This window comes from Artemia franciscana, chromosome 5 (genome assembly GCF_032884065.1).
Source record: "Artemia franciscana chromosome 5, ASM3288406v1, whole genome shotgun sequence".
In the NCBI taxonomy this organism is placed as follows: Eukaryota; Metazoa; Arthropoda; class Branchiopoda; order Anostraca; family Artemiidae; genus Artemia; species Artemia franciscana.
In genome coordinates this window covers 37,084,396-37,098,717 of record NC_088867.1, presented here as the reverse complement: position 1 = coordinate 37,098,717, position 14,322 = coordinate 37,084,396, and the positions used below count along the sequence as shown (strand labels likewise).

The window sequence follows — 14,322 nt, the reverse complement described above, 5'->3', positions numbered from 1 at the left end:
TTTTATTTTCATTTTTAAACAAAATTTATAGTTTGAATTTATGTCTCAATTCTTTGAGGGTCATTTAACAACAGGTCATTTAATTATACTAAGAAGCTTTTTTCAAAGTAATAAAATACTTTAGCGTGAAGAGGGAGGTATTAAGGAGGGGGCAACCACCCTCATATAAGGAATAATTTCTGCTTGTTTTAAGTTTTAATGTTGCTCCTTACTTTCAGTTGAAAAACTTTCTTGTTTTTTTATGTTTTTAACAAAGTCAGGGCTTAGCTCGTTTCTTCTATCTTTTTTCCTATCTTGTTTTTCAAAATGTCTAATAAGAATGAATTTATCAACTCTTAGAAATTCTCAAATTGGCATATCTCACCAATATATTAAGGTATGAAAAACTGACGGCATGCACTTCAATCAGCTGATTGTTCATTTTTAAGAAGCTTTTAAAAAAAATATTGTTCTTGGTTTAGAAGTTGATTTTTTTTTTTTTTTTTTTTTTTTTTTTTTGTCCATGATCAATTTACTAATCAAACTTTTTCTATCACTTCGATATCACTAGTTTCGGCATCATTATCAAAAATATGCCCTTTGACTTATTAATATTCGACTTTGTTTTCTTTGTGACAAAACCCCAGGTAACAGATCAAAGCTAACGACCAGGCTTTTATGGCACTTGGTATTAACCAAGTGACATATAGCAATCGCAAATCTGTCGGTCTGTCTGTCTGTCGGTCTGTCGGTCCTGGTTTTGCTACTTTAGACACTTCCAGGTAAGCTAGGACGATGAAATTTGGCAGGCGCATGAGGGACCAGACAAGATTAAATTAGAAATAGAAATTTCCCGATTTGACCATCTGGGGAGAGTGGGGGGTCAGTTAATTAAAAAAAAATAGAAAAAAGGAAGTATAACTGACGAAAGGTTCATCAGATCTTAATGAAATTTGATGCTTGGGAGGATATTGTGTCTAAGAGCTCTTGTTTTAAATCCCGACCGGATCTGGTGACATTGGGGGGAGTTGGGAGGGGGAAACCCAAAATCTTGGGAAACACTTAGAGTGGAGGGATCGGGATGAAACTTGGTGGGAAAAATAAGCCCAAGTCCTAGATACAGGACTGACATACTGGAATAGATCTGCTCTCTTTGGGATAGTTGGGGGGGGTTCTGAAAATTGGAAAAAATGAGGTATTTTCGCGATTTGACCACCTGGGGAAAGTGGGGGGGCGTTATTTCGGAAAAATAGAAAAAATGAAGTATTTTTAACTTACGAACGGTTGATCAGATCTTAATGAAATTTGATGTTTGGAAGGATATCATGCCTCAGAGCTGTTATTTTAAATCCTGACCGGATCTGGTGACATTGGGGGGGGGGTTGCGAGGGGGAAAGCTAAAATCTTGGAAAACACTTAGAGTGGAGTGATCGGGATGAAACTTGGTGGGGACAATAAGCACAAGTCTTAGATACATGATTGACATAACCTGAACGGATCCGCTCTCTTTGGGGTAGTTGGGGGGGGGGTGTTAATTCTGAAAATTAGAAAAAATGAGGTATTTTTAACTTACGAACGAGTGATCGGATCTCAATAAGATTTGATAATAGAAGGATATCGTGTCTCAAAGCTCTTATTTTGAATCCCGATCGGATCTGGTGACATTGGGGGGAGTTTGGGGGGACCTAAAATCATGGAAAACGCTTAGATTGGGATGAAACTAGGTGGGAAAAATAAGCAGAAGTCTTAGATACGTGATTTACATAATTGGAACGGATCCGCTCTATTGGGGGGGGGGGGGTAATTCTGAAAAATTAGAAAAAATGACGTATTCATAATTTACGAAGGAGTGATCGGATCTTCATGAAACTTCATATTTAGAAGGACCTCGTAACTCAGATCTCTTATTTTAAATCTCAACCGGACCCAGCGTCGTTGGGGCGGGGGGCAGTTTGACCGGAAATCTTAGAAAATACTGAAAGCGGAGAGATCAGGATGAAACTGGATGGAAAGAATAAAAACCTGTCTAAGATACGTGACTGACATAACCGGACTGGATCTGCTCTCTTTGGTGGAGTTAAGGGGGGGAGGGGGGTAATTTGGAAAAATGAGGTATTTGTAACTTACGAAAGGGTGATCAGATCTTAATGAAATTTGATATTTAGAAGGATCTTGTGCTTTAAAGCTCTAATTTTAAATTCTGACCAGATCCTGTGACATTGGGGGAGTTAGAGGGTGAAACCGGAATTCTTGGAGAACGTGAAAACTGGGGTATTTTTATCTTACGAATAGGTGATCGGATCTTAATGCAATTTGATATTTAGAAAGAATTCATGTCTCAGAGTTCTTATTTCAAACCCCGGCCAGATCTTTTGACATTGGGGGGAGTTGGAAGGGTAAATCTTGGAAAACACTTGGAGTGGAAGAATCGGGATGATGCTTGGTGGATAGGTGCTTTGGTGGAAGCAAATGTCCTTGATACGTGATTGACGAAACCGTACTGGATTCGCTCTCTTTGGGGGTTTTGGGGGGAGGGGTTCAGTGATTTGGCGAGTTTGGTGCTTCTGGACGTGCTAGGACGATGAAAATTGGTAGGCGTGTCAGGGAGCTGCACAAATTAACTTGATAAAATCGTTTTCCCAGATTCGACCATCTGAGGGGCTAAAGGGGGAGGAAAAATTAGAAAAATAAGGTATTTATAACTTACGAGTGGGTGATCGGATCTTAATGAATTTTGATATTTAGAAGGACATCCTGACTCAGAGTTCTTATTTTAAATCCTGACCGACACTAAGCCTCTGATTTTTCTTTTAAATCAAACTTTTAAATGGATTCTTAGAATTTTGTTAGAGCTCATACCATAGGAGCTCTTGGCTCTTAGCTCTTCTTGTCTCGTCACAAGTGCCATATGAGCTCTTAGCTCTTGTTTTATTATAATTTTGGTCGTCATTGAGCTTCTTAGACTAAAAAATACATGAGGAATAAACATTTTTATAAAGAATACTTAAAAGCTTGAACAAATGACAACAAAATTAGGAGGAGAGGGGACTAAATCAAAGATGTTTGTAATACAATCATGTTTTTTAACTGTTAGGAACTATGATGACAAAAGAAAAATATGAAATATGACAATATGGAAATTCTTCAGGTTTCTGATAATTTGCTAATTTGCTCTCTCTCTCTCTCTCTCTTTGTCTCTTTCATTTTAGACAATCTCAGCATCACATTATACAAGCTAGTCGGTAATTTGTATTCCCGTCTTTAAAATTTTTATGGATCAGCTACTACTCCCTACCGCCACTCCTTCTTACCACTCTCTGTTGGCTATATTTTATAATGCGGGCATAGTCAGGGTGCTGTCAAAATAGAATATTGAATTTCTCACTTTGACGCTGCAAATGAATACGGTTCTACTTCTTTCTTCTTCCTCTTTAGAATAACTTCGGGGTAGTCCACATACCCTGGAATTATATAATCATACATTCCATTGCTGTCAAAAACTCCCGTGCCGTTCACATCAAGGTGTTGAATGTCTGTGAGTATATCAAGAAAGGGATTGTTGAAAGATGGTTGTGAGTCTAGCGTTGGCCACAGATCCTCATACCATTCTTTAAACAAAGGTGGTTCAACTTTATAAAGCTGAAAAGTATAAAAGCAAAAGCATAAGAGAGCAGGGAAAAGCATGTAGCTTTTACTAAAGTCAAGTAGTTGCTCTACATAAAAACTATCAATAACCTAACTTTAGTGTGCTACATAATTACATCCTGGACTCAATTTAAAATTTTGAAACTGATTTTACGGGTATTGCCCAATTTTTAATTTAATCCAATTAGAATTAGCACTCAGAGCTCGCGGCATTGAGCAATTCCGATTCCTCGATAAAAAGCAGAGTAGATTAAATTTTTCAAAAGTTATAGCTAACGGAAGTAATTTTTTTCTATATGGTACACAGTCACGGCATTACAACAGTACAGTTCTTTTTGTAATACCTGGTCATAGTTAGCGCAACAGCGCTGCCTATATAAAGAGTAACGTGGGCCCAATATATAGGGCAACGCCAACCCTAGAAACGGCTCTGAACTTATCTTTATTTTGCAAAAACAATGCAAAACGGATAATAGTCCATCGTTTAAGTATCAAAATTTTAATTCATTTTGTGTTATAACTAATTCATTGTTAAATCTAACTTAAGGATATACGAAAGTTAGTGAAACAGTCGGTTCGTGATTGTTTCAATCTTTTCAATCTCTTTTCAATCTTTTCAATCTCTCAATCTTTTCAATCTTTTCAATCTCTTTAAAAATTATTATAGAAAGCTGACACATGTTTATTTTTAATGTTGATACAGAAAGACTTGAGCTTGTAGTTAATGAATTAAACTCCTTTAATTCAGTTGTCATTACACAGGATAGAAACAGGACTCATTGATTTCTCTAACCTTATACACTAATTTTTAGTTTTATCTCTAGTTTTATTACTTTAATTCTCTTTAACAGTGCCCCTGGCCCTCTTCCTCCTCCTATGCTCTTGACTCTTCCCTATAATACACTTCCGCTAGAGTGGATAATCGCGAGATAATTGACCTAATTACTGAACAGAAATACCATTACTCAGTTAATAAATGACTTAGGATTATTAAAAAAATGATTTAATTGCAGAAGATAGAAGGTTTCATTCAAACAGGTACTACTTGCAAACTGGATTGACTGACATTCTATTTTTTACTAAGCACAGCAGGTCATACATATTTGGTGTTTCATGATAATGTTCTTAAAACTAATTTTCTTAGCGTAAGGTACATTGAGCTACTTTTATAACACAATCCACTGTCCAAAGCAGGAGTATACCCAGAAAGGATTCAGTACTAGACCCTTAAGGTCCGAACCGGCGGTGCTGATCTCCGTCTCAAGGCCCTTCAGCCAGGAAGTGCAATGGGGATTTGGTGTCAGCCACCCTGTACTTTTGCACACCCTTTCTCTTTACCTACCCCAGATATCTCCAGGTACCCATTTAGAGCTGGGTTGACTCCGGCTGAGCTTACAGAGTCACGCCACTGACCCCTGTGCCAAGCCAAATATTGGATAAAATAGAATTCGAGACCTCACCCTCTCGGACAAAGGATCGTAAATCCAGTACACCAATTCGCTCGACTAGGACTGCTTAATTATGTGTACCCAGAAAGGGAGCGGGTGTCTAAATAAATTAAAAGCATACGATTTTTACCATTTCTCAATAATTTTCGCTAGTTCTCAGATAATTTTCCTGTTTTTTAGTGCTTTGGTGAGTTTTTCCCTCTCCCCTCTAGAACCTCTAGAATAAATTTTTGCTAATATTTCAGGTCTTCAGTTAGATATAGGAACATCAATTTTTACGCTAGAGTAACATCTAAAATAAAAATTGAAGTATGCATAGACACAGCCAAACAGCTTATTTTGTTGACGAATCTTGGAAAAACAAGAAGTATTCATAGACTTACATGTAAAAAGGATCCATTACCCTGGTTACCAATCAAAAGTTCAAACAGTGTTGGAGTCCCAAGTGACAGTAAATTCCCAACAAGATCATGCAATGGTAAGGCAGTACTTTCATCCCAAAGTTCTCCAATCAAGATGGGCCACTGACCAATCTTGGGAATGCCGGTAACTGATTCAGAGTCAGAGAGAATCTTCAACAGGGGAAGGGCTCCTTCTTCAAAATTTACCATCTCGTCTATGTAGTCTGAAATACAACTATTTAAAAAGAGTTCAAAATAAAATATAAAAAACAATGTCTTACTTTATGTAATTCGTAAGTGTCTATAACTCCCAGCCAATAACGTGAGGTTATCCAACTAGTACTTAAAACAAAGTATTTCTCTGAAGTAGTTTTACAGTCAGAGTCATTTTGTTTCCAATTATTAAATGAGACTACACTTTTTTTTTCCTTTTTATGCTTGAAGACAAGCGAGTATTTCTTATTAGGATTTTGGATACAATCAACACATCAAACAGTTCGTGGTAACGAACTGTAGTAAGGAGCGACCCGGCTCAATAGTAACCAAACTCTAAAAAACAGAACTTTGATCTAATATTACATCAAAAGAATCGCATTTTAATGTTTATTTTAAATATATAAGTTTCATCAAGTTTAATCTTACCCATCAAAAGTTACGAGCCTGAGAAAATTTGCCCTATTTTAGAAAATAGGGAGAAACACCCCCTAAAAATCATAGAATCTTAACGAAAATCACACCATCAAATTCAGCGTATCAGAGAACCCTAATGTACAAGTTCCAAGCTCCTATCTACAAAAATGTGGAATCTTGTATTTTTTGCCAGAAGACAAATCACGGATGCGTGTTTATTTACTTTTTTTCCGGGGGTGATAGGTTTTTTTTCCTAGGACCCAGCGGTCCTAGAATTTTGCGAGAGGGCTCATTCGAACGGAAATGAAAAGTTCTAGTTCCCTTTTTAAGTGACCGAAAAAATTGGAGGGCACTTAGGCCCCCTCCCACGCTCATTTTTTCCCAAGTCGTCGGATCAAAAATTCTGAGATAGCCATTTTATGCAGCATAGTCGAAAAACTTATAACTATGTCTTTGGGGACGACTTACTCCCCCCCCAGTCCCCGTGGGAGGGGCTGCAAGTTACAAATTTTTACCAGTGTTTGCATATAGTAATGGTTATTGGGAAGTGTAAAGACGTTTTCAGGGGGATGTTTTGGTTGGAAGGGGGGGGGGTTGAGAAGAGGGGGTACGTGGGAGAAACTTTCCATGGAGGAATTCATCATGGGAGAAGAAGATTTCCATAAAGGGGGCGCAGCATTTTCTAGCATTATTTAAAAAAACAATGAAAAAATAAATATGAAAAAGTTTTTTTTTCAACTGGAAGTAAGGAGTAGCATTAAAACTTAAAACGAACAGAAAATATTACGCATATAAGGGGTTCACCTAATCCTAATGCCTTACTCTTTACGCTAAAGTATTTTTAGTAATTTCATTTATTTATTCTACGGCCTTTTTGATTTAGGGGACAAAATTTGAGCTTTAGTGTAAAGAGCGAGGTATTGACAAGTGAGCGAAACCTCTCATATACGTAATAAAAACATACGAATATAGAAGTTTGTTACGTAAGCTAATTCGTAGTTACGTATATCTTTTACTAATGAAAACGTTCGTAAAAAACTAAAAGTTCTAGTTGCCTTTTTAAGTACCCCGAAAATTGGAGGGCAACTGGGCCTCCTCCCCCTCCTTTTTTCTCAAAATCGTTCGATCAAAACTATGGAAAAGCCATTTAGCCAAATAAATAAATACGCAAACTTCGCTTTAATTATTCATCTGCGGAGAGCCGAAATCAAAACATGGGTTAACTAAAAAACGTTCAGAATGTAAATAAAAAAAAAACAAGTTGTTTTAACTGAAAGTAAGGAGCAACATTAAAACGTAAACGAACAGAAATTACCCCGTATATGAAAGGGGCTGCTCCCTCTTCAACGCCCTGCTCTTTACGCTAAAGTTTTTACTGTTTTAAAAAGTAGAGTTGAGAGAAAGAGTCAAACTTTAGCGCAAAGAGCAAGGCGTTGAAGAGGGAGCAGCCCCTTTTATATACGGGGTAATTTCTGTTCGTTTTAAGTTTTAATGTCGCTCCTTACTTTCAGTTAAAAAGCTGGTTTTTTTTATTTAATTTAACTAAAAGGTGAGGAGCTTCCTATGAGTTTCAGAAGACATATTCTGCTTTGTCTCAGGCTCGGGGAACCAAGTTAGAACTTTCAGGAAAAGTTTGTTTTGGAATGAGGTAAGGGGACTTTTAATTTTATGCTTTGAGGGTAGCAAGGAAAAATACTTTTTCTCGGGTTCTTACAAAAGAGCATAAGGTATGGTTATTATTATTTTCTTTTTCATCAATAAAGAATTGATCGGGCTATCAAAACCTGTAAAGAGTGATGGTTTCTCTGAATTTTTTTTTCTCTCTCTTTATTATTCTCTCTTCTTTGCTTTCCTTATACCTCTTTTCTCGTTTTTTTTCTAGTGTTACTACTTTTAATTGTCTTTGGGTTATCCCTAGTCCTAGACTAACTCCCTCTTTTTAATTCGTCATGTTTTTTGCCTTATTAATGATGACCTGTTCTCAATTATTATTTGGACTATTGAGTTTAAATGATTTAGAGGTAAAAGAATAAAAATATGGTTAAGTGAAGCATTATTGAATAATTAAACAATTTACTTTTTTTTAATGCAAATATTCATAAAACAATCTAAGACTTCCTGGAGTAAGAGGTTTAGGAAACCACTACATAAAAAAATTGAATTTTGTTAGTGGTAGAGTGTGAAGACCAAGAGCCTCTGAAAAACAAGATTTTTAATCCAAATTCTACTAAAAATAAGCTCAGAAAATTTGCCACTCACGGCGCTGCCGTACTGATCGTGGTGCAAACTCAATTGTAACTTCTGCAAAGCTAAAACATCCCACCCAAGAACCAGTTTTTCTACTGTAATCTCTTGTACCAAATCATGGATTTACGGATTTGCCAGAAAACTTAAAACTTTGAAAACTTAGCCATGAAACGTGCTGATACGCTGAGCCTGATAAGCTGATATGCATTTTATTGAACGGAAGGTGCGTAAAAATTACGCAAAATACTACAGGGAAACTGGTAAGAGTAGAAAATAGCGTTTATGTAAAAAAAATCACAAGAACCATCTAATATTCGGTACCATTTTCCAAATGTCGATTCTGTGTTGAGCCGATTTCTTTTACCTGGATCCATATAGGTTAAGGTCCCTTATTGGTTGTTTTGCTGGAAATTTGTTTTGTAGACCCTTCCTCTTTCTCGACATACTGCGTCTTTTGAATAGCTAATTAGCGTTTCGTAAAATACTACAACTTTGTTTTTTCAGGGACTTGAAAATGCAGGGGAGTGTAAGAAAAACGCCACGTTTGTCACCAGCTTAAAATCGGCCAGTTCCCCTATCCTGATAGAACACAATTTTTCAAGCAAATCTGATGATGACCTCAACTCCAGAAAGATGCTGAAACGAAATCGATGAAAGTGCGATTCGCCTTGGATGCCCAGGGAATATCTCAGGGGGCACAAGCTTACAATTTGACCTTTATTGGGAAACAGGGGGATGACAATATTTGTTCATATACTCTGCAGTACAAAGAACAGGCTTTAACTACTGGCTAAAAAGGTTTAAATAGAATTTCAAGGGGGCCCAGCATATATTTTTTTCATCCCTTCAGAAAAGAAATAGAAGAGTACTTTCGGTCTTTTACAATAATAAAAAAGAGATGATAATGTGTCTGTTTTAAGACAATCAGTCCTGATTTTTGAACAATGTCACTTTTTCGCCTGACCTCATTCTCTTGTCTCAACACTGGATAATGATCCCCAGAAACAAAACTGTGTATCACCGGGCAGCCTTGATAACAAACGATTGATAGAGGGGAGTGAAGATGATGATTTTAACATTAAATTTGAAATTCGAATGTCCATGAGTATTGGAGAGTGGCCCTTAATAAGGCTTCTAAATCTCCAATGACGCCCAGAAACATCCGAAGGGTTTTGCCAACGTTTGGAAATTATTACACTAGCACGTGTACTCTAATTTAATCTTCGTTCTTGCTAACTGTTCTTTCCAATGAAGGATGATATTTTCCTCTTTTTTATCCATTAAACCGACAAGGGGCCAGGTGAAAAGAAAAGTAAATAATAACCAATTAATTAAAAACATATTAATTCAGTTCTAGGTCATGTAACTTTCAAAATTATGGCTAAATAAAAAAGTAATGAAAATGAACTCCACCTACCACCATGCATGCAGCTCTTATAGAAAAGCTTTGATTTTTTAACAGCTTCCAACTCTCCTTCAACTATCGGCTCTTGCAGTACGTCTAAAAAGAAGAATTTAAAGATTTTTAAAGAATTGAGAATAATACTGGATTTGCTAATAATGACCAAGCTATTTTACATTATATAATTTTTATTTAATATTATAAAGCATCATTCTACTAAGGAAGAAAGAGCGGCAAACTAATTCGAGAAAATACTTCAAATATATCCAAATTTTGTATTGTTCCTGTACAACCAACCAAAACCTTTTACCATTACTTCAAACTTGTCATAGAGCATAGCCACTCTAGGCCGCTATAAGGTCAAACTTTCTCCTACATTCCAGCTATTTATGGCTTCGACTTCGGCCGCATCACAAAATTTTCTAGGGTTTAGGCTATTTTTTTTAGTGTCGTACCAGTGTAATGTGAGGTTGCCTTTTTCTTTCCGCCTTATGACCTATTTAGAAGAGTTATTTCGGTGTAAAATCTGTGTCTATTATGAGTGTATTATCGAGCGTTTTTAAAAAATATTTTAAAAGTATTTCTATGGTCGTATATAAGCTTACAGCCATGAGAAGCTTTTAAATTTTTGGGTAAATTTATATTGTAACATTGGACTTCAGGCCTTTTCGGGCTTTACATTATATCTTGCTAATATAAAGAGCTTGTTCAAGCTGATGCTTAAGACATTAATACTCTTCTTACCCCAGCAACAGCCATTACCTTGAGTCTATTTTGTAGGAACTTAGCTTTTCCTAGTGTTCTGTTTTGTTTTACTAAGAATTTATCATCTCAATTTTCTTTTTTAAGCCTCTTGTCAGTCCATTATTGCTAAGAGATGGGAACGCTGGATTTATGTCATTTAAACATAATTTTGTGACGATTGCAAGATTTCGAACCAGAAAGAAATTTTAATTTTAATGCTATAATCTATTTCAAAGCTAGTTTGGGGTGTAGTTTATGGGCCGTTTGGGCTGAAGAACCGAAACCGTAAGTATTTGAAACCTTGGACCACCAAATAGTTGACATAGCCTAAAATATACCAGGGGCTCAAACAATACATTCTGGAAAAAAAGATGACCTCGCTTCCGGCTTCTTAATTGAAACCGGTAATAGAAATAATGTACCTTAAGCATGGAATTTTGGAGTTTTGCCATAAAGTGCCTCAGTTAGATATTTCTTATATATTTGCTGCGATAAAATATGCTATATCTAAGGTGGCCCCAAAAACTTATGCACGGAAACCCGACAAAGGCTAAAACTAGCTTTGGCAGTAGATAATAATGTTTAGGTGACTATCAAACATGTTGGAGCTCATTTTATTTAGCTCAAAAATAAAGGGATGGATCCCCCTCATCCGTTTTGGTAAAGACATCTGCGACATTAGTCACCTTGCTAATATCTAAAAGATACGATCCTAAAGGCCAAAATTTTTCATCTTGATTGATCACCACGTGGCTTACACATTTTAAAAATTTTATAATTTTTATGCTATGAAAATTTTAGACATATCTAGACGTTATAGACATTCTTATTTAATTTTTAAAATGAAGCAAACAATTAAAACGTTCGAATTTACTGGAAAATGAAAATAGCCGTATTATTTTTCACAAAGTTATAAACTTACTTTTTAAAAGAATAAGTACATCATCCTGCATCTCCACAATCGCTGACATTTGATGTTTATCAATGGGGATTTGTGCAGACTTCAAAAAGCTACCGCATGTAAATTGATAAAAGTCTTCACACGGGTCTGATGCCAGGTCGATAAAAGTCAACATTCTTGCTGATGCTCTCATACACGCTGGGGTAGTACAATACGACCTAGGGTGGTGTTGGTTGTCATATTCATTTGGTAAGAATCCTGAAAGTAAATAGAACAAGCATAAACTACCTTATGATAAATCGCTGAGTATGATAATATCGGGGAATTGAACATATTTTGACAATTCACCAAGGAAATCTAATCGAGGAGTGACACTATGTCATTACTATAGCTGCTCATCAGGGTAGAGGCTGATAAACAAGTTCGCCAGTCCGTCTAGTAACTAGGCTGATAAAATATATCGAAACTCACCCTTCTTCAATAGCAGTTAGTTTAGTTACAGACCAGAACAACATTCATATTACAAAACTTCAAACATGCATATTAAAGATCCCCGATCGGGGTTAAATTGACCATGGACTCTGAAAACGCATAACTAGGATATACGACTATTACTTTCTACTGCGTTTGGTCGAGATCCGATTATATCTTTGCATACACATGGATGACTACAATTTAAGCACCACTCCCCCCCCCCCATTAGAGGTCAAGTTGATGCTGAGCAGCCATGATTATAAAATAGGATGTTATCTCTCTTATCAAGCCTGTCATAAAGCTTTGTTGAGAGTGAATGTCTGGTAATCAGTCCTGGTGATCTAATGATGACGAGAATGGAGTGATTTAATTAAACTCTGCCAATAATCATACAGCCAGTCCCAAGCCTGGAAAAAGGAGGAGGGTTTGGCGGCAGACTAGCAACCTGCCCCTGGAAAAAAGTTTTGCCGTAAAAAATATCTTGTTTTTTGAGAGCCGACATGATACCGAATATGCAACCTGCTGACGACTATGGATCACCCCCGGATACCATGACGACGAATTCGGACCATGAAACCTAATGAAACTAATGAAATCTAATAAAACTTGGCTTTTGGAACGTGAGGACCATAACCCAACTTGCCAAAATAGAAAAAGCTGTTAATAGGATGGACAGATATGGCCTTGACATCCTTGCTCTGCCGGAAGTCCGTTGGACTGGTGCAGACAGTCAAACCCTAGAAAAGGAATTCACAATCCTACACAGTGGCTCCAAAAAAAAGAGAGAAGCAGCTTTTGGACACTAATGGAGACTAAATGGACACTCATAAATGAGAGAATCATCGAGGCACGGTTCACAGGTCGACAAGATAAGCTAACAGTAGTCGCATGTTACGCACCAACTAACGAAGCAGATGATAGCACAAAAGACAGTTTCTACAACGAGCGACAAGTCCTGCTGTCCTGAAGTTCTTGGCGTCACTGTTACTTTCATTGTCACTGTCTACTGTTACTGTTGGCGTCACTGTCTACTGTAACTGTTAGTTGACTTTGCTCTAACAAATGACCTCATCATCGGTGGAAGTCTATTTCAACATAAAATCATCCAAAAATAATCATGGACTCACCGGATGGTCGAAACCATAATCAGATAGACCATATCTTGATAAACAAAAAGTGGAAGTCGAATCTCCAGGCTGTTAATGCCCGCAGAGGAGCCGATGTCACCGCAGACCCTGCCTTGGTGATTGCAAAACTGTCCCTCGGGCTGAAACCCACACATAAGTCAGAATCGAAAGAAAAACACACCTAAGATTCTGAAAAATTCTCAAACACAACAGTTCGTCACAACTTTATTAACCAGCTTACAAACAGGAAGAGCTTGGTCCTAGGTTTCAACAATTAAGGCAGTGTGGAGTCAATCTGGAACACCCTAAAAGAAGTCTATAACCAGATAGCACTAGAAACGCTTGGACACAAAAAAAAAGACCCAAAGATGAATGGTTATCCGATATGACATGGATCCTCACTGAAGAACGTCGGAAATTAAAACAGCGTCTTCTAAACGGTGGAGATGACTGCTATAAAAACTTAAGAGATCATCTTTACCGACATCAAGACAAGCTAGTGAAGAAGAGCGCAAGGGGAGATAAACGGGACTTTCTAGAATCGAAGCCAACTATGGCATAAGAAGGAGCCAAACGCAGAGATTTTAGAGCTGTTTACAAAATTATCAATGAAATCATCGGGAAACGACATAACCTAAACGGGCCAGTTAAAGACGAAAATGGCAAGATCGTCGCAACCCCCGATAAAGGCTCTGAAGTTTGGGCTGTACATTTTGAGAAAGTCCTCAACTGACCTAGTCCTCCAAATACAGCATACATCCCCAAAACCCCTTTCCTGGACCTTCAAATAAATACAGAAGAGCCATTGACCGAAGAAATAGTTCAAGCCGCTCGCAAGATGAAGAAAGGCAGAGCACCAGGAAGTGACAAGATATCAGCATAATTAATCAAAACCTCTTTAGGTGCTTGCATAACGGTGTCGATTGCTTTGCATGCATCTGGAAATCAGAGAAAGTCCCTGAAGAATGGAGAAAAAGCACGCTCATCAAGCTTTTTAAAAAAGGAGATCCATCGAAGTTCAATAACGGAGGGGAATCAGTCTCCTTTCTATCCCGGGAAGCTATTCTCACATATAATCCTCCGTCGCGTCCAGACAGCGTTAGATAAGCACTTGACAGACGAACAACATGGTTTCCGCCCATCTCACTCCTGCTCAGATCTTATATACTGATAGTCGCGTTGGGAAATCTTCCGATACTACGTATCCCTTATCATTGAGCTGTACAAAAACAAGCAGTGTTGCGTTTGGACCCACAAAGGAAATACAAGGTACTTCAGTATCATGTCTGGTGTCAAACAGGGATGTATCCTCTTCCCCTGCTTT

The 14,322-nt window shown here is 37.4% G+C and overlaps 1 protein-coding gene across 2 annotated transcripts in view; it reads right to left on the bottom strand.

The window, feature by feature from the left end:
* Positions 1-14,322, bottom strand: part of LOC136027362 (neprilysin-1-like) — a 159,578-nt gene that overhangs the window by 83,895 nt on the left and 61,361 nt on the right. For both annotated transcript variants that reach the window (XM_065704529.1, XM_065704530.1), the window contains 4 exons: positions 11,419-11,655; positions 9,768-9,851; positions 5,456-5,697; positions 3,365-3,618 (listed from right to left, as the gene is read on the bottom strand). In XM_065704529.1, coding sequence (XP_065560601.1) covers positions 3,365-3,618; positions 5,456-5,697; positions 9,768-9,851; positions 11,419-11,655 — 817 coding nt within the window. The remainder of the gene's footprint in view (positions 1-3,364; positions 3,619-5,455; positions 5,698-9,767; positions 9,852-11,418; positions 11,656-14,322) is intronic.